The 25,090-nt window shown below is 34.1% G+C and overlaps 1 protein-coding gene across 1 annotated transcript in view; it reads right to left on the bottom strand.

Annotated features, from left to right (window-relative positions):
* The window catches only part of Rit2 (Ras-like without CAAX 2), a 310,909-nt gene that overhangs the window by 118,963 nt on the left and 166,856 nt on the right, over positions 1–25,090 (bottom strand). The window contains exon 4 of the mRNA XM_013014873.1: positions 9,806–9,997. Coding sequence (XP_012870327.1) covers positions 9,806–9,997 — 192 coding nt within the window. The remainder of the gene's footprint in view (positions 1–9,805; positions 9,998–25,090) is intronic.

Below are 25,090 nucleotides of genomic sequence, written 5' to 3'. Positions count from 1 at the left end.
TTCATTTGCATTGACATTTGAATTAATTCATATTCAATTTGAGAACTGCTAGCTGTTCTTGCAAGTCCTACAAGAGTTAACTACTTTGACACTGTAATCTAGCCAAAGTAAAGAGCATCCCGTGTCATTAAATCATGTGCCTAAGTCCTAGTACCAGCAATAGGTGTCCAGGTAATTTTGAACAGCTCTGCCACTGATACAAACTAGGGCATCAGGAAAGACTACAAACGTAACATATGAACATGCTGGTTAGTTTCTAGCACAAAATAAAATATTCTAGTTACATATAAAGTAGAAGAAGGGAAGTCAAGTATGTGAACCAAGAATCTGCAGGTGTTGATAGAGTTCTTCCACTGACTGGAACAGAGAGCAGGTTCCCAGAGGAGTGACAACATAAACAGTAGTCGAGGAGGAGAAAGCACTCTTCTTCCCCCCCAGGTGTAATTTGCAGCTGAAATATCCATGGGTTTAAGAATCAAGGTGAACACGAAATATCCACAAGCTCAGCACCCCAGCTTTCCTCTCCTTTCTGTTTCTGATGAATTAATGAAGTAGGAATTTTTTATACATAGCTTTCTTCCAGAAGTGAATTTTATAAGCCTTATTGACTAAATGACACATATGTTTTTATGCCTGAGAGAAGAGAAAGAGACAGAGACAGAGAAAGAGACAGACAGAGAGAGAGGCAGAGAGTGAGAGAATCTACTGATTCAGACCACAATAAAATATTAAGAATACTGGGACTTGCAGATTGGGTATCAAAATGAGCTCAAGTATAAATGGGCTCAAGTGTAACTTCAAAACAAAACTTTACAGCAAATCCACACTAAAGAAATGGAAGATGTGATCATTTAATGGATAAAAGAAAGTAACTTTCAAGATCAATTCATACAAATGCAACATACAAAGAACACTGAACACAAAGGTGTTATCAAATATGCATAGGACACTTACCAAAACTCATTATAAAAATGCTATAAATCAGTACTCTTTAAATTGTGAAGGACTAAAAGTATAAAAAGCATACTCTGTTTAAATGCTGGAAAATAAAAAGGAATTCAGTAAGAAAATAATTTTTCAAAGGCTCAGAAATTAAGAACTTTATTTGTGAAAAATGGATGTGGCAAAAGAGAAATCAAAACTGATGTTAAAAAGTATTTTGAAATGAATAGAGAAGACATATTATGTAAGAATTTGGAATAATACTATACAACTAAAAGCTTTCTCAAAGATAGTTACAATCTTCACTATATGTGCTAACAAACAAGAATGGGTAAAATTAATGTGCCAGACATCCCTTTTAAGCATTCAGAAACAGTTAAATGACAACAAAGTAGAAAGAAATAGTTCAATAAGGTAAATGAAAAAAATAGTTTGGATATATTCAACAAGTATTATTCAAAATAAAGAGACAACTGATAAACACATAACCCGGGATTTGTTCAACAGTTCCAAGAAAAAGAAGTCAGTTCCAAAAGGATGAATACTAAATCTTCACAAGTATGTAATAATAAAATATAAAATGTGTTAGAGAATTACTGTCAAAAGTTAGAGAATGGAAAAAGATAGAATGGATGTAGTAAAGAGATGAACAAAAGGAAGTCTTATATTTATTAATACAGGTGGGTTCTTTACTTTGGAAGAGGTTATAAATCATGTATTATGAACAGAACCACAGTACATTATGTATACAAATTGATGCATACACATAGCCTTTGAAATGTGAATAAACTATGGATTGAATCATTGTCAATTTATTGAGTCATTTATTATATTCATCGATTAACTTATGGAATTATTCATTCTTTCCTAGACTCTTGAGAAAATATCTTACTATGTAACTCAAGTTGAACTTAAGCATGTGATCCTTCTGTCTGTAGCTTTTGAAGTCTGTGCTACCACAGACAGCTGTATTTCTTGTTTTTCTTACAGGCTGTTGATGGTAACATTGGGAATGTTACAAAATGTATGGGTTTATTTTGGGGTGCTGGTACTAGGGCTTGAACTCAGGGCCTGAGCACTGTCCCCGAGCTTTTGTACTCAAGGCTAGTGCTCTACCACTTGAGCTATAACTCCACTTCTGGCCTTTTTGGTGATTAATTGGAGTGTCTCAGGGATTTTCCTGCCTGGGCTAGCTTTGAACTGTGATACTCAGATCTCAGCCTCTTAAATAGCTGGGATTATAGGTGTGAGCCACTGGCACCCGATTTCCATTGTACAATTGCCTAAACGTGCTTGTAGCTATACAACTATTTTAAAATAACTTTAAGATAGATTATATATCTTCCCACATAAACAATATAATCAAATTTTTGAAAAAATTTTAACATGTGAATAGTAAATATCCCTTTTTTAAAATAATTCAACCTATAAGCATTATGTTTTGAGTTTACAGGACAGCTTGAGTTTCCAATGATCAATCTATCTATCTATCTATCTATGCTACACAATATACACATACAAGAAATCTACATGTTAGGAGTTTGGGAAAATACAGATATCAAAGTTTCAGTAGCTAGGATTCCTTGGAAAGAATGTGGAGAACCACAAATCAGATATAACAGCACAAAATGGAGGGAAATTCACCAAGGAGGATTTATTTCTTTAGGATAGTTATTTTAAGTGATTGGTTTAAAATTATATAAAAAACAGAGTAATGTTTCTATGATATTGAATTTTATTTCAAGGCACCAATCTATTTCCTTGAAAAAGGAAAGCTTTTCTTTCATTATTTATTTATTTTGAATGAAGCAAGCTATAAGACTTCACTGACTTGCCGAAATTTACAAATGTAGTCAATGACCCATGTACACCAAAAAAATTTAGTGCAACACCATTTAAATAAGGGAAGCAGAGTTACTATATCAATTTAGTCCAAGCAGCCATAACCTTTGTGCCAATAAAACATGAAATGTCAAAGGAAAGTTAATTCTATTGTAGACATATAGCATTTTCAGTAAAGTTTATATGTTTGTAGCATTGAACTTTGTGCTTGCTAGACAAACACTCTACCACTTGAACCATGAACAAGCCATTTTTAATTTAGTTTATTTTTCAGATAGACCCTTACTTTTACAGTTAGCTGACCTCAAATCATTATTTTTCTACCTCCTCTTAAATAGTTGGGAAAGCAGACATGTACCCATGCTGGAGTGGTTTTTCAGATAAGTTTTTACTGAAATTTTCCTTTGTCTGGTCATGAATTTTGATCTTCTGATCTCTGCCTCCTGAGCAGGTAGAAGGTAAAGCACTTATTCTCAATTCTTAAATTTTGATTTTTGGAAATGAGAAATTTGGATAGAATGCTACATTAAATCTATACTACTACCATTATTATTGTTTCAACATAAGCATTAATCTTAACATATATTTATTGTGCTTCAACTCTGTGTGTGTGTGTGTGTGTGTGTGTGTGTGTGTGTTTCAGATCTCATATGCTTTATTTAGTACTTACAGGCTTTATGGTCTTTCTTTTTTTGTAGTCACCTAAGGAGAAAGTTAGTTATCACACGCTTTCATTTATATTCTAGCCCAGTGATTCTCTCGCATTATCATGATCCAAGATCAGTCAGAAAATCTGTTGAAATAGATTGCAAGGCTGCCCACTGCATCCCTGACTGAGAGAGGTCGTGTTTCTCCTTCAAGTCACAGGAGATTCTAATACTTTTGGTTTGGGGATCACATTTTCAGAAGCATAGATCTCATTTCGGGTGAGATTTCTCATACATTTACAAATGCATAGCTTTTTATGTCAATTTATTCTAATGCTGTATCCATCATCATCACCAGATTGCGCAATTTTACCTGTTTCTTTAACTAACAGGCAAGGAGGAATGCCACACAGGGACATCAGGCTCAAGCTACAGGAAACTACAGACAAGACAATCTTAAGGGCACTGAGCTGGGATTTATTGTATAGGAAGTATGCCAAACATTGTTTTCACAATAACATTGACAACAAATGGGACTTTCTAGAAAAAGCAACAGACATCAGAATAAATGATACATGATCTGTAAGTTGTTGAAAGATGATATCTTCCAGTCCATACATTCATGGAGTAACCAACCCAAATGTGTATGCTTTTTGTTGTTTTCACATATACGTAGAAGCTTTACCAAACATGTAGTGTATATAGCTATATATCAAGAAATTAAATACATGGTCATACACATATATATTTTGATATATGTTAGAAAACTAATATATGTGTAGATTCTCCTTCTAAACTCCATTTTGTTAACATAAATAAAATTCTAAACTCTACTTTGTTTAGTTTGTTTTTATTTAAAGTTAACACCTATATGTATTTAATGAAACAAAAATATATAAAGTGAATGCGGTGGAAATGATACCTAGAGGAAATAACTGTTAGTTGAATTTGCGTATCTAAGTATGAATAAATTGCCAAACTGTTCATTTTGCTATCCAAATTAGACTCTCACTATTTGCAAAACAATTAGATAATGTGAATTATCTAATGCACTGTTGAAGAAAGATAATTAAGTACTATGTTTTTAAGTTTGAGTGCTATTTGCAATTAATAGCTGAATTTGAATGTATTAAATATATTCTGGTACATATTTATGTTTTGCTTTGATAAATTGTCTTCAAGACAAGTATCATCTGTGACACTAGTCTGACCATGTTTGGTAAGTGTTTGCAAAGCATGCTTATCTTCCAACTTCTCACCAAACACTTACTACTGCTTGTAATAAGTCCAACATTTTATTTCTGTCCTAAAATTTGCTTTTCTATGGTATTCCAAAATCAACTCTCTTCACTCACCCACATTTCTAGCTGGTCAGGATTTGTGATTCCACTTGGTATTTGTCCACTTGGATCTTTCAAAGTCAGCAGCAAATATAGTACTCAGAGACAACCATAGAGTTTCACAGTAAATTTTGTTTTCAGTATATATTTTTTCCTCCTTACTTCTTATGAATAGCACCTCATAAAAAAAACTTTTTAGGACAAGACTAGATTTGTATTCCTTTGCATGCCAAAGATATCGTTTGCAAAGTTAAATAAATACTTGGTAAAATTCTACATACGTATTCTTTTCCTTAGTACAGTCATTACTAATGACCAAATAATCTCTCAATAAAGGACTGAAAGTATTTTTATTAGATATCTCACTACATAAAAAAAAGGAGTCTTTAGGATCCCAAACCAACATTTTTTTTATTAAACTATGAAAATCAGTGGTTCAGAGTCTTAAGCTGTGTATTAGTACGTCATTATTCCTTTGGGCCTAAATGATTTGTCATGTTCTATCTCCTCTGGATAAAAATATTTTATGGCCTGTGACTGGTGCAAAAACTTTCCTAGTCCAGATGCCAGTCTCTGAAACTTGTTCACTATAAACATTTTGCATAGTTTGTTAGGGTTTTGTCAAAAACAGCAATTATCTTGTACTGTTTCCTAAAATGATGGCAGAAAACATGATTAATAAGGACATGGATAATAGAAGCTGGGAGGTCTCATGTTGTCTAGGAACTAAGAAAAGTTTCAAAATAGTTTGGATGAACTTTGGAAAAAAATTGCTCAATGACTTTTGAATGTCACTACTCCTATTTTCCCTCACGATATTCCCTGTAACTTCTGCCTATCACTGTATTGTACAGGGCCTAGAGCTGACCATTTTATACAAAATATCATTCTGGTCCTGTCTACTACTTTTGCTAAAAAATGCTATTGCATACGTTCCATGCTTTAAGAAACATGCTAAGGTCATAAAGCATATATATATATATATATATATCATATGTATATATCTATACATATATGTATGTGGGCAGGTTCACAGGAAAATGTGGAGAGATTCTGAATCAAAATCTGCTGTATTTTGTTCTTAAGTCTAGCCAGCGCTATGAATTCAAGCCAATTCCAAAACCTATCAATATTTCAGGTGAATCATGGGTGAATAAGTATCATGTACTAGTTGGTATGAGAAAATACTATGCCTGATGGAGTTCTTTGCAAATGCCTCATGGGTGTCATCACCATCAGAATGAATATGGATCTCATAAAATATTGACATAGTGCCCTTCATATTTAAACTTGTATTGGTGAATGATAATAAAACTTGAAGCACTAAAAACTTTGTTTATTTGCTTTTCTAAAGCCAGTATTTTTGCCTTAAAGCCCTTGAGATTCACTAACATACTTTAGGAGTACAAATACATATAACCATCAAATATGAAAATGAAAACGCTTTAAGCATGGGCCATCTTGTTTTATTCAATCTTTTTCAATAGACAGAGGAAAAAGGGTTGTCTAGTGAGAATTACAATTGCTTCTACTCACATTAAACAACAGCACCAGTACTAATTCCTTCGAAGTCTGTAATAGTTTACCCCTGTTGCTCTAGGAGGCTATGCAACACATTTGTACTATAATCAATCTCTCTCTCTGAATCTTTTATTTAAAACTTTGGTCTTTCTCTCTTTCCTTCCTTCCTTCCTTCCTTCCTTCCTTCCTTCCTTCCTTCCTTCCTTCCTTCCTTCCTTCCTTTCCTTCTCTCTTTCTTTCTATGAATAAAATGAATCTTGATCAATGTCACCCTTTCAACATTCTCACCCATCCTACCCAACCCACACCTTCCCTGACTTTTCTTAAATTTTGTAGAATACACATTGAAATTTTACTGCATTTTTTTCTTCTTTCATCTACCCTCCCCTTCAAATACTCTTGTAACAAAAAGAATGCTGTGATCTGTGTTTTTGTTTTCATTTTGTCACTAACTGGAAGAGTCCGTTTTTATCAACAGATTTATTTCTCAGATATTCTTATTCTTTAAATATGTTCTTCACAGCTGCACAGGGCTATCAGAAGATTAAAATCAAGTGCAAATTAAAAATCACTTTGCAGAGAAACTCTGCAATGTGAGGGATAATTGTTTCTGTCACAAGCACCATACAACCAGAAGCTAAATTTTCACATCAACACTTTGTTATTGCAGACAGGGATATATGAGCAGTTTTATAAAAATCATAATAAATGTTTTCATCTTTTATTGCACTATGAGTATTATATGTTCTTTTTATCCAAAAGGCAAAATCTGTCATATCTGCTGTGTATGTGTGTGCTGTGTATGTGTGTGAGTGCGTGTGTGCACCTGTGCTTCATTTCAATGCTAATTGGTCAGAATGCTTAATTTATCCAAGACAAGGAAAGGTTTCTATAGACTATGCCGCCTTTGTGAGATTCCAGGAGTCACCTGTGAGCTCAGGAAAACAAGGCTTGCTGAGTGAGCAAAGCAGCTTCTTGAATCACAAAGAGAAGCCTTTCTACACTTTAAACTCAAGCAGTTTTCTTAGTGTTCTCACCAGCTGTACCAGTCACTTACAGCTCTCCTACCAGGAGCCCAATCAGAGGCTTTTGTTCTCATGGAATTCTGACACGTACAATAGAAATGGCCCTGAGATCATTGATTGTACCTTTAATGGGCTGCTCCCCAGTGATTTTCCTAAAAGCCCAGAGGAAAGTAAAATCTCCCTACCCTTCAGAATATCTGAACAGTCAAACCTTTAGGCTACAAATTTATCTGAGAGTAGATTCATCTTTAACTGTTGAGAACTTAATTTCTTAACTCATTGAAATGTGAATAGATCACACTACATATTGCTTTGCAGGAAGCAAAGTAGCAGTAGAGGAAACAAACTAACAAATAATAGTTTGCATCCACATTAAGAAGCCTAAATTTTCAAATAAAATTATACAAAAACATCACCATAAAATATTAATGTTTTCGTCTTTTCTTGCACTATGAGTATTATATGTTCTTTTTTATCCAAAAGGCAAAATCTGTCATATCTGCAAAATCACTTAAAGTATGTGCTGTGTATGTGTGTGAGTGCATGTGTGCACCTGTGCTTTGGTGACATTTGTGCTCTTAGATTCATTTCAATGCTAATCGGTCAGAATGCTTAATTTATCCAGGATAAGGAAAGGTTTCTATAGAATATGCCACCTTTGTGAAATTCCAGGAGTCACCTGTGAGCTCAGGAAAACAAGGCTTCCATTCACTGGAATATGTTCCCATGTTAAGTCTAATTTTATAAACATTGGCTCTCTGGGAGCATTAAGGGCATTAATATAAAAATTCAAAATTATAAAAAACATAGTAAGAAAACCAATTTACTTTCATCAACATTCTTACTTTAGCAAAAGGTCTTACTGGAAGTCTACTTTAAGTGAGTTAAAATTTAATCATTAACTGAAGTAACATAAACTATTAAAAGCCAGTTCAAATTTAAGGTCAATGCAAATAAAGTTGAAACATCTTTGATGGTAAGTAATCAACTCAACAAAGACAATTAGATTCACCAGAATTTGATTTGTATGAGAATTGCTTAATATGAAGTGTATCGCTGAGTCAGTCATGCAATGATTTAACTGGCCCCTGGTCTTCTTGAATGTAGAAACCTCAGGTGCTTCCCAAGAAGTAGTATCTGGCCAAATGAGAATTAACTCTAGTGACCTATGTGTGCTTGCTAGAGTAGTGCTTCCAATCTTATCTAGGCAGACTCTCTGCCTTATCAGTATTGTCTATTTGGAGAAGTCAGGGGTGTCTCTGCAGATCACGATAGTACAAAAGGGGTGGCTAGCAATGTATAAAAGAAATTGTCTTTCAACCTAGGAGAGAGTGGTTTGCCTCTGTTCTGGATAAGAGGAAAGAGTCTGCTTTATTAATTGCCACATAACTTTTTCCCCAAAATATACCATTCTACCTTATTTCTAACTGATTTTTAGGTCAAAAATTCAGGTAAGTTTGGTTGGAATATTTTCCTGTTCTGTATGGATTGGTTTCAGTAACAGGAAGATGGTGCATGGTTCTGGAAAGGGAAAAATGGCTTTCCCCAAATTCATGGTCCCTGCCAGGGATAACTGTAAATCTGTCTGCATGTCTTGGTCCACATAGGTTGCTTGGGCTTCTTTGTGTGTAAATGTCAAATGCAGAAACTCTTGAACTTTTAAATCCCAACCTCAAATTTATAGAGAAATACCTTTACTATAAGCTATTGCTCAAATGCACACACAAAACAAACAAACAAACAAACAAGAAAATGAAAGCCAGCCATCCTTAGCTAAGGATGCTGTAAAGAGGCATTTCGGAGGGGTTGTGTTAGGGTAGCTAACGCATCAACCATAGGAACACACAAATTTCTCATCCATTTGAAAGAATAAGATGTCATTTGTAGGGAAATGTATAGTCCTAGAACAAATCTTAAGTGAAGTAAGCCAAGCTCAGAGGAACAAACATTGCATGTCTTTTCTCCTATGTGGAAGCCAGATCTAAAACACAACTAGGCATGAAAACATACATACATGCATTTACACACGAGGAAATAGACTAAAGGAGGCTATACTTACTGGAGGAATCCAAAGGCATAGCTCCTCTAAACAATCACAGTACTGTTAACAGGCATTTTGTTTGTTTGTTTTTTTTGTGGGGGGGCATACAGAGGTGGTGGCAAAAAGGGGACAAGGAATGGAGGGAGAGAAGTTGTGCAAATGCAATCATTTTATTCAATGTACAATCTGGAAAAATAAAAGGAACATCGTAACTTGTAGTCAGGGACCGAACCGCACAAGGAAAATGGTTAATGAAGGAAGGGGTGACATTGTTCAAAAACATTGTAACCATATCCACACTTATGGAATTGTAATCCCTTTGTACAATTCCTTACTAATAGCAATAAAAAGTGCACTTAAAAAATTCAACATGAACTTTGGAAGTAGTTACATTTGATATATACACTTTAAGAGGAAAAGATAGAAGGCAACAAGATTAGCACCCACCTGACGGAACTGGTCCAGGTCAATTTTGTTACCCACCAGCACCAGTGGAATCTCATAGGTGTGGCGGACCTGAAAGATGAGCTCTTTGAATTTGGCAGCTTCCTGGAAGGACTGGCGGTCAGTGACAGAGTAGCAGATGATGAAACCCTCCCCACCTCGCATGTACTGCTCACGCATGGCTGTAAATTCGGCCTGCAAAGGGGGTTAAAAAGGAGAATGCTTATGAGCACTGTATGGAGTGAATGCATATGAAATCTAAATGTATTGTGATAAGACTTGAATATGATAAGCTATCAAAAGTGCTGATATTTGATCATAATGATCTTGGAAGGGTATGGCAAATAGATTTTACTGATGGACTAACAAAGATTATCCATGCATGGTATTTTAATGGCTTCACTTTAGGAAAAGGAACTGGTAATATCCCAACAATACACTTATTCAAACTTAGGTTCAATAATGCGTATATATTTAAGTATTTTCTCACTATCACTTGATAATAATATCACAGTCATCTGCTTAGACTTGTCTTGTAGAGGTGCATAAATGAGAATCTGGATTGCTGAGAAAGAGCTCCATTTCTATATTCTGTTGCATTCTATATTTTACATTCTTTTCTCTCCCTGCAGAGAACGGCAGCGTTAAGTTTGTGATGGTACCAATGCTTCAATCCAGCAGACACTGCTCTCTCAGCCTTTTCATGTTGTATCCTAACTCTATTACAATTTCTCAGCATCTGAAGAGTCAACTTTTGGAGTTCTACACTGAAAATTTCCATGAGTTGATATATCTGTTTTCATTTACTCACACTCTGAATCTACTACTGGAGGGGAAAATAGATTAGGATGCAATAAAAAAGATAAAACCTGGACTCTGGCTGTAGGAAAAAGTCACATTAAAGAGGAAAAGAACACATGAATGTTTTGTGACTTGGACAATGTGTGTTGCAGGTAATAGAAGAAAAGAAACTTTAGATATATTTCAACATTATTCAAAGAATGAGAAAATGGGACTCTTCACCTAACAAAGTATTTACAAGAACCAATAAAATGTCCTGCTTAGAGTAATTGTCTAAAAGCATGTTAATTTGATTTAACATGGATATAAAGACAGGAGCATTTAAATAACCAGGAACTTTGGAAAATTTGGCACTTGGTTCTAAGTGCTTATGTCAAGTAGAGATTAGGGTACATTCAACCTTTTTACAGGACTGTGAAATGAATTAAATAAGAAAACAGACATGAAAATCCTTTGATGACTTTTCTTACATACAAATTAAGCTGACATTATCCATACCAACTCTTTCATAAAATATTGGTGTGCTTTTCTTAAAGCCACAGGAAAGTCATTATTCAGGGAAAATACTATGTTCAACATGTTGCTTCCATTGTTATTCACACATGAATTAAAGATCTCTATGCTTTGTGATGCAAGTATCCTGAATACTAATATTGACTTCAGTGGCTTCTTGCTATAAATGGAACTCATTAGTTAATTATTCGGAAACATTACTAGATTCCATTTGCTATCTACCGGTAGCAAAATAGCTGGGAAACAGATCTATTCTGGAAAGTGCAAAGAATATAAATTTTTCAAATGTCTTCAAAGCTCTTCTTAGTATAAATTTGCAGTTTATTGGCTTTCTTTGATATATTGCATTGTGTTAAAATAGTGTTGTCAATACTAAATGTTGTCAATACTAAAAATAAGTGTGTATGTGTGAGAGAAAGAGAGATTTTCATATACCAATTCCTTATCAGTTGAATAAGTGTTTTGAACAGGTACTAAGGAATGGGATCTGGACTACCTATCTCCTTATTGAATTCAGCTGGTAGATATACAGCATAAATGTCTCACAATGCATAAAATACACCAGTATTATTACCAGGATTATTAACCTTTAATTTTGTCTAATATATCAGAGACATTATTGTTCTCCCAATACATTTGTTCTCTTTGTACAAAATGTAGTTAACACTATGCTGAGTGCAAAGATAAATGAGAAATTAAAACATAAAAACAAAGGCAATGATGACATTGTCCAGGTTAAGAAAACACAATTAGAACAGAGTAAAACAAACAAAGGCCAATTAAATGCTAAATGAACCATGAGGAATCTGAGAACAGAAAGAATATTTAACAGGAGAAAGGAAAAAGGAGTTACTTGGTGAAGAAATGAGATACGGTAGTTTTCCTTGAATTTATTATTTATACAGAGCTTGCTCCATAACTTTCATGCAACTTTACACTCAACAATCATATATTGTCATTCTAAAATTAACTTTCATGGTCAGCATTTGCCTGACAGTTGAGCTGCTAAAACTTGCTTATGAAGGAACTGTTCAAGTGCTGGATATTGCTAAAGTGCCAATGTGATTAATGCTGCTTTTGTTTGCATCATTTTAAGGAACAAAACAACTAAGATATCATAAGTAATTGAAGCTTGTCTATCATAAACCTACTATAATATTTTATTATTTTATTTTATTCTGCTCTATTATAAGGATAATGGCAGAGGGGTTACCGTTGCATAAGTAAGGGAATGAGTTCATTTCTTGTTGAACATTGTTACCCTCTCCCTTGCTTTCTCCCACTTTCCTTTCTCCCAACCCCTCTCCTCCCAAGATGTAAAGTTCATTTCTGACATAGCATTCTAAGTATTGCTGTTGCATTGGTTCACCCTTTGTCTTACCATTTTGCTATTCCTCTTCCCTTCCCCAAATCAGATAAAAGTATATACAAGACACAGCATAACAAAATCCAGAAAACAAAAACAAGAAAAAACAAAAAACAGTGACAACAGGGGATAAACCTAAGGAGGGAAAATGAAAGAAAAAAGAACAAAGAACTTCACATAGTAAATTCTAAAAACAAAACAAAAACAAAAACAAAGGAAAGAACTCTCTCTAGTTTCCATAGCTTGGGAGTTCATTTTGATTAGCATCATTTTATATACATAATGGAATTCTATGCCTCCATCAAAAAGAATGGCATCGCCCCATTTGTAAGGAAATGGCAAAACATGGAAAAATCATATTGAGTGAAGTAAGCCCGACCCAAAGAAACATAGGCTCCATGGTTTTCCTGATTTGTAATAATTATTATATGTCTAGGATAGTCCTAGCAGAAGATCACAGTAGCTCAATAACTATCTACTACAATTTTAGTAAATTACAAAAGCAGATATCAAGAGGAATAGTGAATCTTTAGGCTCAATCTGACTAGAATTTTTAAAAAATGTTCATTTAAAACAAAAGTGAGCAAAGAGCTATATAAATAAATACTGAATAATATATAGGCAGAAACTGTGCCTAAAAGCCAAAATTGCAGCTAACAATATTGCTTGAGAGTTTATAGAGAAAATAACTGTCTTCACTATTAAAAGTGTACCTATCATCTGTCTTTCAATATTCAACACATATATCTTGAGCAGCGCCTTCTGCCATGGAATGCTGCATACACTCTTCTTAGCTCATTCATCAAATATTTATTGAGCAATTATATGTGTCAGGCATCTAAGATCTGCAATGGTTCAAAAGAACATGTAGGATGAAACAAAAAAATGGATAAATGTGGGGAAAAAAACAATAAAAATTAGGACATTAAAAACAAGGACACAAAAAGAAAGTGAGAAGACAGTTTATTCTGAATTTCCAGACAACCAAGGCTGTAATGGGATGGTAATCAGTTGTATCACTTTTGTGGTCAATAACAACATATTAATTTGACACAAATTTCGAAGCACTTAGAATTGAAGGTGATTTTCTTTTATTAAGTGGAGACAAAATTCCACATCCTCAGTGCCAAGTTGCCAGGTCTTGCACTAGCAGATTGTGTAACACAACATCCATTTTACAGTGTTAGTAAAATCAAACACTTTTGCTGACACCCAATGACACTAAGGTGAGGCTTCATCAAGATGACAGAAAAGTTATTCTGTGGAATGAAAGTACTGAGTTCAGGATAAAGACGATGATTAAAATCTGATTTTAGTGCCATAAAAGTATAGAGAAGGCCCTTGATTATGATGATAGCATTGCTCTTCTTCCTACCATTATATGCAAAACTACTGAGCATCGTATTCTCCAAAGCATTAGCAAAATGCTTGGATCAAATCCCAACAGATAATTATATTATAATTTTATAAATCACTTACTTTAAGCTGAATGTTTTAAAAGATGTTACCATTTCCTGGATGTTACACATTTTAAAGAGAGTGAGGTTTGGGGACTGGGGACAGAGATAAAAGGAAAAGGGAATCCAATCTTTAAATTAAAGGGCTAGAGCTTTTAGTTACCTCTTGTTCTATAGCTAAGGTCAAGACTGTTTAAGGTCAAATGTATCTAAACATATTGCACTGCAATGCACACTAATTAAAATGATTTATTGTTTCTAGTAAGGAAAATACGTGTTTCAGTGCCTGTGGATGGGTCAAAATTCCTTTCTTTTTAAAACTGCTTTTACCTTTCTCTCTTATGTTTGACTTGTATTTTATCAAAAACTTAAACTTTCATGACTGCCTCTGGGTGGTACAAATCCACTAAAAGATATTTCTAATCACAGTTGGTTTCCTGTTTCTGTTGGAGGTCAGTCATACTGAGAGCTGTTTTTCTGCTAGCAAAAGCTACAGGAATCCATCTTGGAAGAAAGTAGAATAACTGTGTTATAAACGGATTCTATTTGTGTATGTTAGTCAGTCTCAACATGATAAAGAAAGGATGATCCCAACAAGAACACAGTGAAGAAAGATAGCAAAGTTAGAGTTGTTACTTGATATAGAAAATGTGGGAGACTCATCTACAAGTAAAAAAATAAAATGAGATGGGACACACACACACACCTTATCATCAAGAAAACATTTCATATCACTGACAGAAAACAGAAAGAAATGAGTGGTTCCTTCACTATTAAGACACAAATCAACTCATTTTGCAATGTTGAGAGAAATTTGCATCCAGACAAGTATAAAATGTTACAGTTATATTAAGAAGGCAGCAATTTTCAGCATATAAATAGAGGAAGTGATACTTCAAGTAGGTAATTATTTGCATTCCATAATATTAGAGAGATACCCAGAAAGCTACTACAAGTTTCCATAAAATGCTTTTATCTTATTAATGCTTTGTAATTAAGGATGTCTTAGGTTACATCAGGGTCTCCTATCCAATCAATCCATCCTGTATTTCTGTGTCTGATATATCTTCTTTAATCCTATTACTTACTACTACTTATTATGCACACTTCTGCCTCTGGTGGACCAATGGTTATCCATTGTCTTCTCCATCAAACCTATACTCATCTACTTTATTATAAGCCCCTCTATAATCTGATGTAATGCTCTCTATCCATCTTTGTCTTCAATTAACCCTGAATATGCAATCTCTAATGGGGTCACTTCTACTAGGCTTGGTCAAGTAAGATGCCTCTGTCCTGATTTTGCCTTCATGTACATTGTTCTCTGTACTTGAACTTTTTCTGGCCAACAGTGCACTTATGGAATGCCATTATTTTACTTTGTAGATGGGTAATTCAATGTCGAACACAGTAGTTATGACATCATTTTTCATAACTAATTAAAAAAAAGCATAGATAGGTCAGAAAACCCTTCTACATTCTAAAGGCTTTTCTCCATTCACTGGATCATAGTCACATCCATTCCTCTATATTCATTTTTTATTTATGAACCTGTATATAGTAAATTCAGTCTTTATAACACTTTGTGAATATTTTCATTAATTCTTAACTCAAGATTAACAATGATATCTTACCTTTTAATTTTTAGTGCTATTTAAGGAGTTAAATGTGTCATTAAGAAAATATTAAAAGTTCATGAAATTAACTTCTATGTAAAAATTGTATTTAATGCTTGCATATTGACAATATATTTTGAAGATGTAAAAATTTTAAATTGCTTCCATTTGAAAAGTAAATAACATTTAATACAAATAAATTGATTTGTATATCTTGTTGAGAAGAAAACATGCATTCTAGAGCACAAATCATGAGCAAGTTTCTAACATCAAATATTTTTAAAAGATTGTAAGTGACACTCTCTTAGATAATCCTTTAAACTAAATTTGGAAGAAAAAGATTTTGAAAATTTATATTTTAAAGATCATCTGACTAAGAAAATGAGGATAATTTTTATCCTCAAGTCAGTCAATATCTTTTTTTAATTTTTAAAATAAACCTGTAATCATATATCTTTATATTAAAAAGTATAAATATATAAAAACCCATTGCTTAATCATAAGGCATTGTAAGTGTACATAAAAGTAGTATAATAAAACTTCTTTGCACAATCAACACACGCTAGCAAAATTAAGAAAATAAACCAGGTTACTTAGAAGCCTGAAGGAAAGAAAAAAACTTTATTGTTTGTCACAAGTTGTTTCAACCTTCTGAAATAATTGTGCTCTCACAATTTTGTTATAAAATTTAAATATGTGTCATTCTACTATTAGACTCAAGCACATTTCAATTTTGTAACAAAATACTGAAACACAGCTTTGGTCATTTTGGAATCATTTTAATCTAGCCATTTAATGAAATTATTTTTAAATTGAGTATTCACCTTCATTGAAAGAAATATACTTTCAACATTAGGTGAAAGCTAGGAAAACATCTACTATATGTGGATGAATGAGAAGATACGAAGAAATCTGTGTTTTAAAACTAAAAATCCTGATTGCAGATGTGGTGTTGCTGTGAGATGTCTCCAACTAGGGAACATAATTAACTCATGTTAACTACTAATAAGTATCAATATAAAAAGCATAAGCATTTATATCTTTTCATTGTATTCTGATAATAGATACACATCAATATCTAGCATAGCATAGTGTGCATATCATATAACAGAACCCTTGACCATCATATGACATATAGACTATTTTAATATTTACTCTGGTGTTTCCTGTGTATGACAATTTCAAGCAATATTTTTTTCTGAAACCATCACCAATTGGTAGTTTACTGTTTGGGAGGGTGATAAATCTCTATTTCCCCCTTCCTTCTCCACTTCACATATTTCTGATTATTACCTCTATGATAACCTATGGAAACAAAAAGATGACAAGAGTACTTCCAAAGTTTAGAAGATTAAAAGTGAAAGCAGAATAAAAGAGTATCCAAAGTCTTGAGAATCTACAAACACAACACTGCCAATAAATAAAGGAAGAATAATAGGTCAAAGGGCAGTGATAAGGGTGATTAAATAAAACAACAGCTGGGGCAAGAATTCCCTTGCTGTCCACTTAGCAGCTACCATTTCCCCTGCTCTATTCTCTGTAGATCATATTAAGGAAGTAGAGAACCTAGCTGTTCTGTGTTTTGGTGCCTAAGAAAAGCAAAATGGGTGCTTTGCAGAATTGCTTTACATAGCCCTTACATACATCTTCCTGTGTATTTTCATCATCCCTGTAATAGATACTATGTGTTATATATGTAAATCCTATGTACATCACTGTTGCATTGTATTTTTATTTGAATTACTTTTTTTTTTTTACTATTGGGTTGCTATTTTGCAACTAAAATCCCGGATTGATTTAATTTATGGATATGACATCTGTGAATATGGGTCGTCTACTCTTTTCTATCCATTTTCTTTTGCGCTTTTTGGGAACTAATCAAAGTAACGAAGTGTGACTTTAGTTCTACTTATATATTATCTTTCACTAGTTTTATTTTTAAACCATGTTGAAAATATTTCTTCTTTTCTATAGTGCCCATGTTAAGAGTCATCTTTTACTTGGATGATTCTAAATGAAGTTTTATTCACCTAAAAACTCAGAGATACAGCAGGAAAGCTGAAGGGGTTAGTAATAGCTTGTCTCTGCCAGCAATAAGTAGGCTCACATGCATGGATTAAGAAGTGTGCAGGAAAAGCAACAGCAAGCAGAAGGGATGCTCTGGAGAGCATCAAACCCATTTCCAAGGCTAGCTTAGTTATCAACTAGCCACAAGGCCTACTGATTTACATTTATATCAGGGATGAATCTGATTTTCTCAAACCTAGATTGCCTGAAAGAAAGTAAATCAGACATAGATAGAATGTTTCATAGAGATATCACAAATTGGCAACCAATAGATATTAAAAAAAAAAAACAACCCTGAAGGAAAATAAAAGCTAACCTACTCTTACCAGACCAATGAACTCAGGAAATAGTTTTTTATAACTACTTTAGGAAGATAATAATAATAATAAAGAAACCCTCATGAGACCAAGGATTAGCACAGTTATTTGAGAGGAAGTGTAAGAAGAAAGAGATAGAGACTGACTGGCAGAGGCAGAGACAGAGATAGATAAGATAGAAAGGACAGAGGACAGAAGGCATAGGAGAAAGACAATCTAAAGCAACTTAACTCAGTGGGCATTGGTATCTCCTGCGTGTAATCTTGGCTACTCATGAGGCTGATACCTGGAGGTTGTTGATAGGAAGTCAGTCCAGGCACTGTAAGAACCTAACTCCAATAAACTTCTAAATTGCCAGGCCAGGTGGGGATATGGCTCAAGTTGTAGAGCACCAGCCATAAGCAAAAATCTGAGCAAAAGGGAAAAACTCTGAATCTATGCCCTAGAACTAAATCAGCAAAACAAAGAAACAACCAAAGAAGAAACAAAATAATGTACTGTAATTTAAGGTATAAAACCTACACAGAATCATGTCTTAAGGGACGATAGTCCCGCTAGGAACATAGTCCTGTCTGTCACTTTTTCCCCCTATAATACCATCCTAATAAAACTTTGCTTTCCATCCCCCATTGCCTCGGTAAGTTCTTTCCCCAACCATTGACTCCAAAATCTACCTTAGTTAATATTCCCAAAGTTTTGATACTTCATTTATTCCATTTCTCTACAGTGCCATCCTTTAAAGCTGCTGAAGGGAGATTACAGTTAATGAAACTTAAATTTTAAAATATTTTTAAGAGCTGATTTTGCATAACCAACTGCCTACTTCCATGTTAGAATTTAGCATTCTTAATTTAAGAATGATATCAATATAGATAATATTCGATATGAATTTCAGGGAAAAAACAATACACAGATATATTGACATAGGCTGATAGAAGAGTTTAGCAACACAAGCACTACTAGTTTGATGAAGAGAGGTAAGTCAACTTATTAGAAAGTTTTATAATGCATTCATTCATAAGGCAACAGAAATTAGAACATATGGAAATTATTAAAGAATCATGGGACACCATAGATACTTTTTCTGGATTTGAAATTTAACTATGTCTTTTTAGCTTCCTGGTATTTGCTCTACCAGCAATGGGAGAAAGGAGAAAGCTGTTGAATTAATGCAAGGAGACATATTTCTTATGAGATTTCCTTTTGTAAAGTGCATCCAATGCTTCCTGGGCATGTGAAGACCCAACACACTTCCTGTCCTCATAGGTCTGTTTCTTCTGACTCAGCTAATGATACCACTAACAGCTCTAATCAGCAAGGCCATGTGGAATTCAATTTGGATTTGCCCTCTTTCATTACCTTTATGAGAGAGTTACAAATAAGCCTTAACCCTCTAAATGAGTTCCTACAGAATATTTTATTGATCCATTAAAATAGTTTCCTAATGCTTCATCTGCTATCACTGCCAAAAGAGAACATCTGTTTGAAACTTAAAATTTTCATTTTATTTCATATTGATTCCAAACACTTGCTCTTCCTTCCAAGTTAAAAATATCTTTATAAAATTGGTGTACAATGTCTACTCAAGTAACGTTCATAATCATTTCTAAAACCGGAATAGCAAGTGAAGATGCAAGCACAATTCTCCCTTTCAGCACTCTGCTGGAAGACAACATAACCTTTGATAGCTCTTGGCACATGAGAATATACAAAATGCGAAATAAAACAATTTTTTCTCTTTTCAGATTTTCATCATAGTAATACGTTTCAAAGAATGACTAGCCAAAGGATTTGCTTCAGAGTTTCATATACTCTCATGCAAATATGTATTCAACCAACTATTCTTCTATTGTTTGCCTACTTGAATGAAGATCTTACAGGTATAAATCAAATAGATTAACACCCAGAGAAGAAACCAATATTGGTATTTTAATGCAGTTGTTCAAGTTGATGTAGCTGAAGCAGAAAAACAATGTTCCAGGATGGATATACTTTAAGGTCCTATTCATTGGATTATTCAATTCCTTTCCATCTGCCTTAAATTCCCTTGCCATCCCTCAAGGGTTAGTTTAAATAGTGACTTATCTAGCACTTAGATCAAGGTCACTTCTCTAATATTTAGAGAAATAGGCAACTCTCAAATTATCATTCTGATGTGAAATATATATGTAATATATGTGTGCTTACAAATGTCTATAACATAGGAAAAATATGACATAATTTTCTATTTAAATATGTACATATATATCTACATAAAACACGAGTTCATTATACCTCACATTATATAATCCCTAATTTGTCTAGTCCCTGCACAATGCTAGTACCTACAATAAAAATCAATGTACACAGCAGAATTCCACACATGACTTAGTAGGCTTCAGCAAGTATTTATTATTGAAATAAAGAATCCTATTTTATACAATGACCATAAACAGTTTATACCATTTTTTCATAAACTATCATTTGACCAAACAGTATTTAAAGTTATCAAGAATTCTACAACTATTGAGTATTTTGGTCAAGTCATGTTGTTTCTGAATGGGAACCTAAGATATGAATTTAATTTCCCTTAACTTTGATTCTCATGCGCTTCATACAATGACATGCTTATAAGTTTTCTAGCTCTTCGGGCAACAGCGCAATTCAATTTATTGTAAAGAAAATAAAATTCCACTGGTGGAGAACTTTAAGTGCAACTGCTCTGATAGTATAAACTACAGTTCCATTTATTTCTAGTTTTGATACCTTGGAAAATGGTGTTGATTCTGTCAAGCTTGTCCCACCGACATTCTTCAGCAGAAGAACGGTTTTACGCAACAAATTAGGGAAAGAAGCAATAGTTTGAACTTGGATGTGGGGAATGGATATCCAATCTGATATTTTGAAAGATGCAAAAAGAGAACAAATGGTGTATATCATGTAAAGAAGATTGGCCAACTAGAGCCAAGAGCTACTGTAGTGAAAAAAAATAGTCTTGTACAAAAGATTCAGCATAAAAAGGTGTCAAGATGATATGATTAAAGGCACAGTAAAAGCCATTTCTTGCCTAAAACTTCTGTCTCTACTTGCCTAAAACTTCATTTCTTTGTTTATATTACTTGTCCATTTAAAATTTTGAAAGTAAAGATCATGGAAGCATAATTATTCAGATCATGGAAATACAATTATTCAGAACTTGAAGAACAGTTTTATGGTCCCAGTGTCACACACTATGCTCATTTTTACAAGCAATGATCTTTAAAGAAAAGAAATTCTAAATTAGAATCACCACCATATGAGCTGATGGAAGGAAAAACAGTCTCCTCATTTTTAGAAATATTAATAATAAACTTACCTTCCCTTGCCATACATTATTTTAAATATCATACAAGATTTTCTATATATCATTTTCTATACATCATGTTAAGGATACCACAAATAAATAAGTAAAGAATTTAAAGGAAGAGAAACAAAGAGCATAGAGATTACCTTCTCTAATATCACATAATTAATTATTGTGAATTATTGTGATAGATACATTTATATACACGTTTATTATCCCTCTCATTTCTATTATACAGTTGTGTTTCATATAATTTCCCAAACATGAAATTTTATACACCCCCTGAACTATTCAAGTTAACAAAATAGTGATGACAATAAATCTTCCTATTGATTTCCTTTTGCCTTTCACAGCAAAATAATCCCTTAGAACTCAGAAATAAAAGAAAAAATTCACTCCAAAATCTCAAGTATATGGATAGGTTTTCTTTACTGCATAGAATACTTGATGTTGCTGAACACAATTTTTAGAGGTTTTGAATTAATAGAATGCTCAGGTAAACCTCCCTACTTCGACTGACATCGAGATGGGGGGAGGGGGCTAGAACAACAGGGAGGGAAGGACATATGGGGAGGGAAGGACTCTTACCATTAGGATTCTCTTTGTGCTTAGGAGTTTACTGATTTGCTTCCTGGTGTATTTAATATTAAGTTGAATTTCATTGCTCTATATACTCTTTTGCTTCCTTTAACTAGCAACCTATGTTCAGTTTGTTTTAGTTTTAAATTATGTCTTTTTTTATTTCTCTAGTCCTTACATTTACTCTATTAATCAAATTTTCTATTCTATCTTGACAATACCTTCTGATTTTAACTATTTTTTCTTTCAGCAACGATGACACCATGATTCAAATCCAACAACCTGTCTCATCTATCTACACACACATATATATATATATATATATATACAAATATATATGTACATGGATACATGAAAATGTATATACATATATAGATATATTGTATTCATGCAAATCTGTACATGTGCGAGTCTTTTCCCAGCCTTTCCTTCCTCTTTCTTGGTTCTTTGTGGGGTTGTGGGACTGCTGGCTTGGCGGGAACCAGTTTGTTTGCTTGCTGTTTTTCAGAGAAAGTGTCCTACTAGGAAGACCAGGTTAGACTTGACCTCTGGAACCCGGTGTGTCTGCCTCACTTAGGCTGGGCCCACAGGTGTGGACCATCAACCTTGATCTCCTAAACCCCACCCCCCATGGTTAGGGTGTGTTCTGATCTGGGCTTGTTCTTTCTGGTCTGGTAGCTATGTTGATTGGGTAGATGGGGGAGAGTTCTTCAATGTCTTTCTTCACCTGCTGGCACTTCCCGGGTTGGATAATTGTTTAGGGAATCGCTGATTCTGTCTGCACTAATCCAACTGCAGTTGGTTCCCTTTTGTCTTGTCCACATAAACAAATATTTAATTTAATATATGTATGTCTTTACCTCTGTGTGTGTATATATACATAGATACATAGATACATACATATATATATATAATATATATATATATATATATATATATATGTACTTATCTCAGAAACTAGCCAGCTTCACCTGGTGTGGTGAAACATGTCTGTAATCCCAGTGGTTGGATGATTAGCAACTGGAGTCCAGCCTGTGCTACCTGCCAGTTCCATGTCCTTGTAGACTACTCATTGAGACTGTCTTAAAAAGATATAAAGATATAAAATTAAAGAATGAAACTAATTTATTCACGATAATTTTTTTTAATTACACAACTACAGAATCCATGGCCCTCTTTAGGCCAGTATGGCTATTTGCTTGTGGTTTTACCTATTGCTCTATTCCTTGTGCACCAGAAGAGGGTTCTATTAACTTCATGAATTTAAGTTAAATCCTTTCACTTACCTCCTAATTTTCATACTTCAACCCCGAAAGGGAACATGGGTTTTTTTTCCTATTGTGTAATCCATATGACTTCTAAAGTATGCTCTACTATTGGAACTAGAATTTAACCCATGTAAACATGAGCTTTTGAAAACAGCATAAATGTCCTTAGTTCAAAATCTTGTTCAGTGTATGATAAAATGACAAAATATGGAAAGGCCTTCAGACTTTGATAAACTTTACAGTTCTTGACTTAAATCCTCCGTCTCATAACTAGTTCATAATCATGATTAAAACTAACAGTCCTATTCATCAAACACATATTCTATCTTCCTGAGGGCTGTTGAACAGTTCTAGCTTTGTACTCAATACAATATTTCATTTTCTCAAGTACACTTCTTTGGATAGTCCTAGTATTATATGAGTTTGCACAGCATTTGACTTTTTGAAGTGCTTTGGTAGAGTTGGGTGGTAATGAGAAAACAAATAAGGAACAAATGAGAACCTTAGGGGTATAGAGATATCAGCTTTTAAGTGACCACTGAGTGCAGAGACTCTAGATTAAAAAAACATTTCCAAGAAGAAATGTGTCCTTTTTAACTGTTTGTTCTTTGAGATAGAAAGCTCGGTTCAAAATTTAGATCTTATTACAGAAATTGAAAGCAGTTCAGGCAAATTCATCTCCTTTGTACCTCAAAAAAGGAAACTGAGAGCACTCATGCTGTATGTGGTATATATACAGTCATTTTTCCTAAATATCTTCTGTCTGTGAAAATGGGAATGAGATTCAATGCTTCCTTTTCCTCAAGTATCATAGGATATAATTTTGAATCTGATAATGTAAGTATTTTAAGGCACAATAGCCAATAAGGAAATTGAAGTGGACCCTGAGATGGGGCCCCAGCTGGTAAGATTCCATTTTGAGCTTTGCTTTTGTTTTAGGGATTTTAGACTTGATGGGCCTAGTTCCCAGAATGAAAAAAATGCATCTGGTCCCCCTCCCATGAACAACCTAACCCACCTTTGATTGTTGAGTTAAAGACTGACCCTTAAAACAGATAAGTTGTCATCTGGCTCCAACTGGCAATACCACGTGCTTACCATAAACCCTGCAAAAGGCAGGCACATGCTTACAGTAAACTCCGCCTATTGGCCACCTGTGTGTGGTCTGATATGACTGTTCAATCCTTTGTGTGTGTTATGATCCCTTTGGTCAACTGTGTGTGACCAGGCTCAACCTCGTGGATTTTGCCTTTATAAACCAAAGAATGGGGGCCTCTCGGGGTCTAAGTATTAGCTCTGGATCCTGTGCTGCAGCCCTGACCCATCAGTGTAGGAACTTTCTCAATAAAGTTGCTTCTTTGTTAACAACTTCCTTGCTGTGGAATGTCACTCCAGATGACTAGGTAGTCTTGCCTGCCTGAGCAGGGGTCTTCCTACTACAGAAATGAAGAAAGATATAAACGAATTATTGAATCAGGCAAATGAAACCTCTAGATTAGATGTTTACTTCTGGGCCTCTTATCCTTGGTAGACAGAAATTAATCAAGTATCTATCAGTGTCCATTTCTGAAGCACAGCTTCTCTTACAGTTTAAATTGAGAATTTGTTGCTGGCTCATTCTTAGTTTTTACTTTACAATACAATTTTCTATGCTAATTTCAATGACATGGGCTGAAAATGTAGGTCTGTCAAACTTTACATTTTTTTTTTTGGCAGTACTTGGGTTTAACTCAGGATTTTGAGTTGATGCTCTACATCTTGAGGCATGACTCCAAACTAGAAACTAGTTTTGAAGTGGCCTCATTAAAGTCTACCTGAAGCAAACCAACATATGTCATAGAGCTAGGACTCTGGAAAGTTTGTAATTTCAGTTAAACAGAACAAAAATATGTAAATAATTTAGGTGGAATTGGAATAGCTCTTAGTTTTCAGAATGTATTAAGAGCTCTACAGAAGCCTCTCAGACTACTTCTTCCTTCCTT

This window comes from Dipodomys ordii, unplaced genomic scaffold, assembly GCF_000151885.1.
Source record: "Dipodomys ordii isolate 6190 unplaced genomic scaffold, Dord_2.0 Scaffold25, whole genome shotgun sequence".
NCBI classification, from domain to species: domain Eukaryota; kingdom Metazoa; phylum Chordata; class Mammalia; order Rodentia; family Heteromyidae; genus Dipodomys; species Dipodomys ordii.
This window is presented reverse-complemented; position numbering and strand designations above follow the sequence as displayed.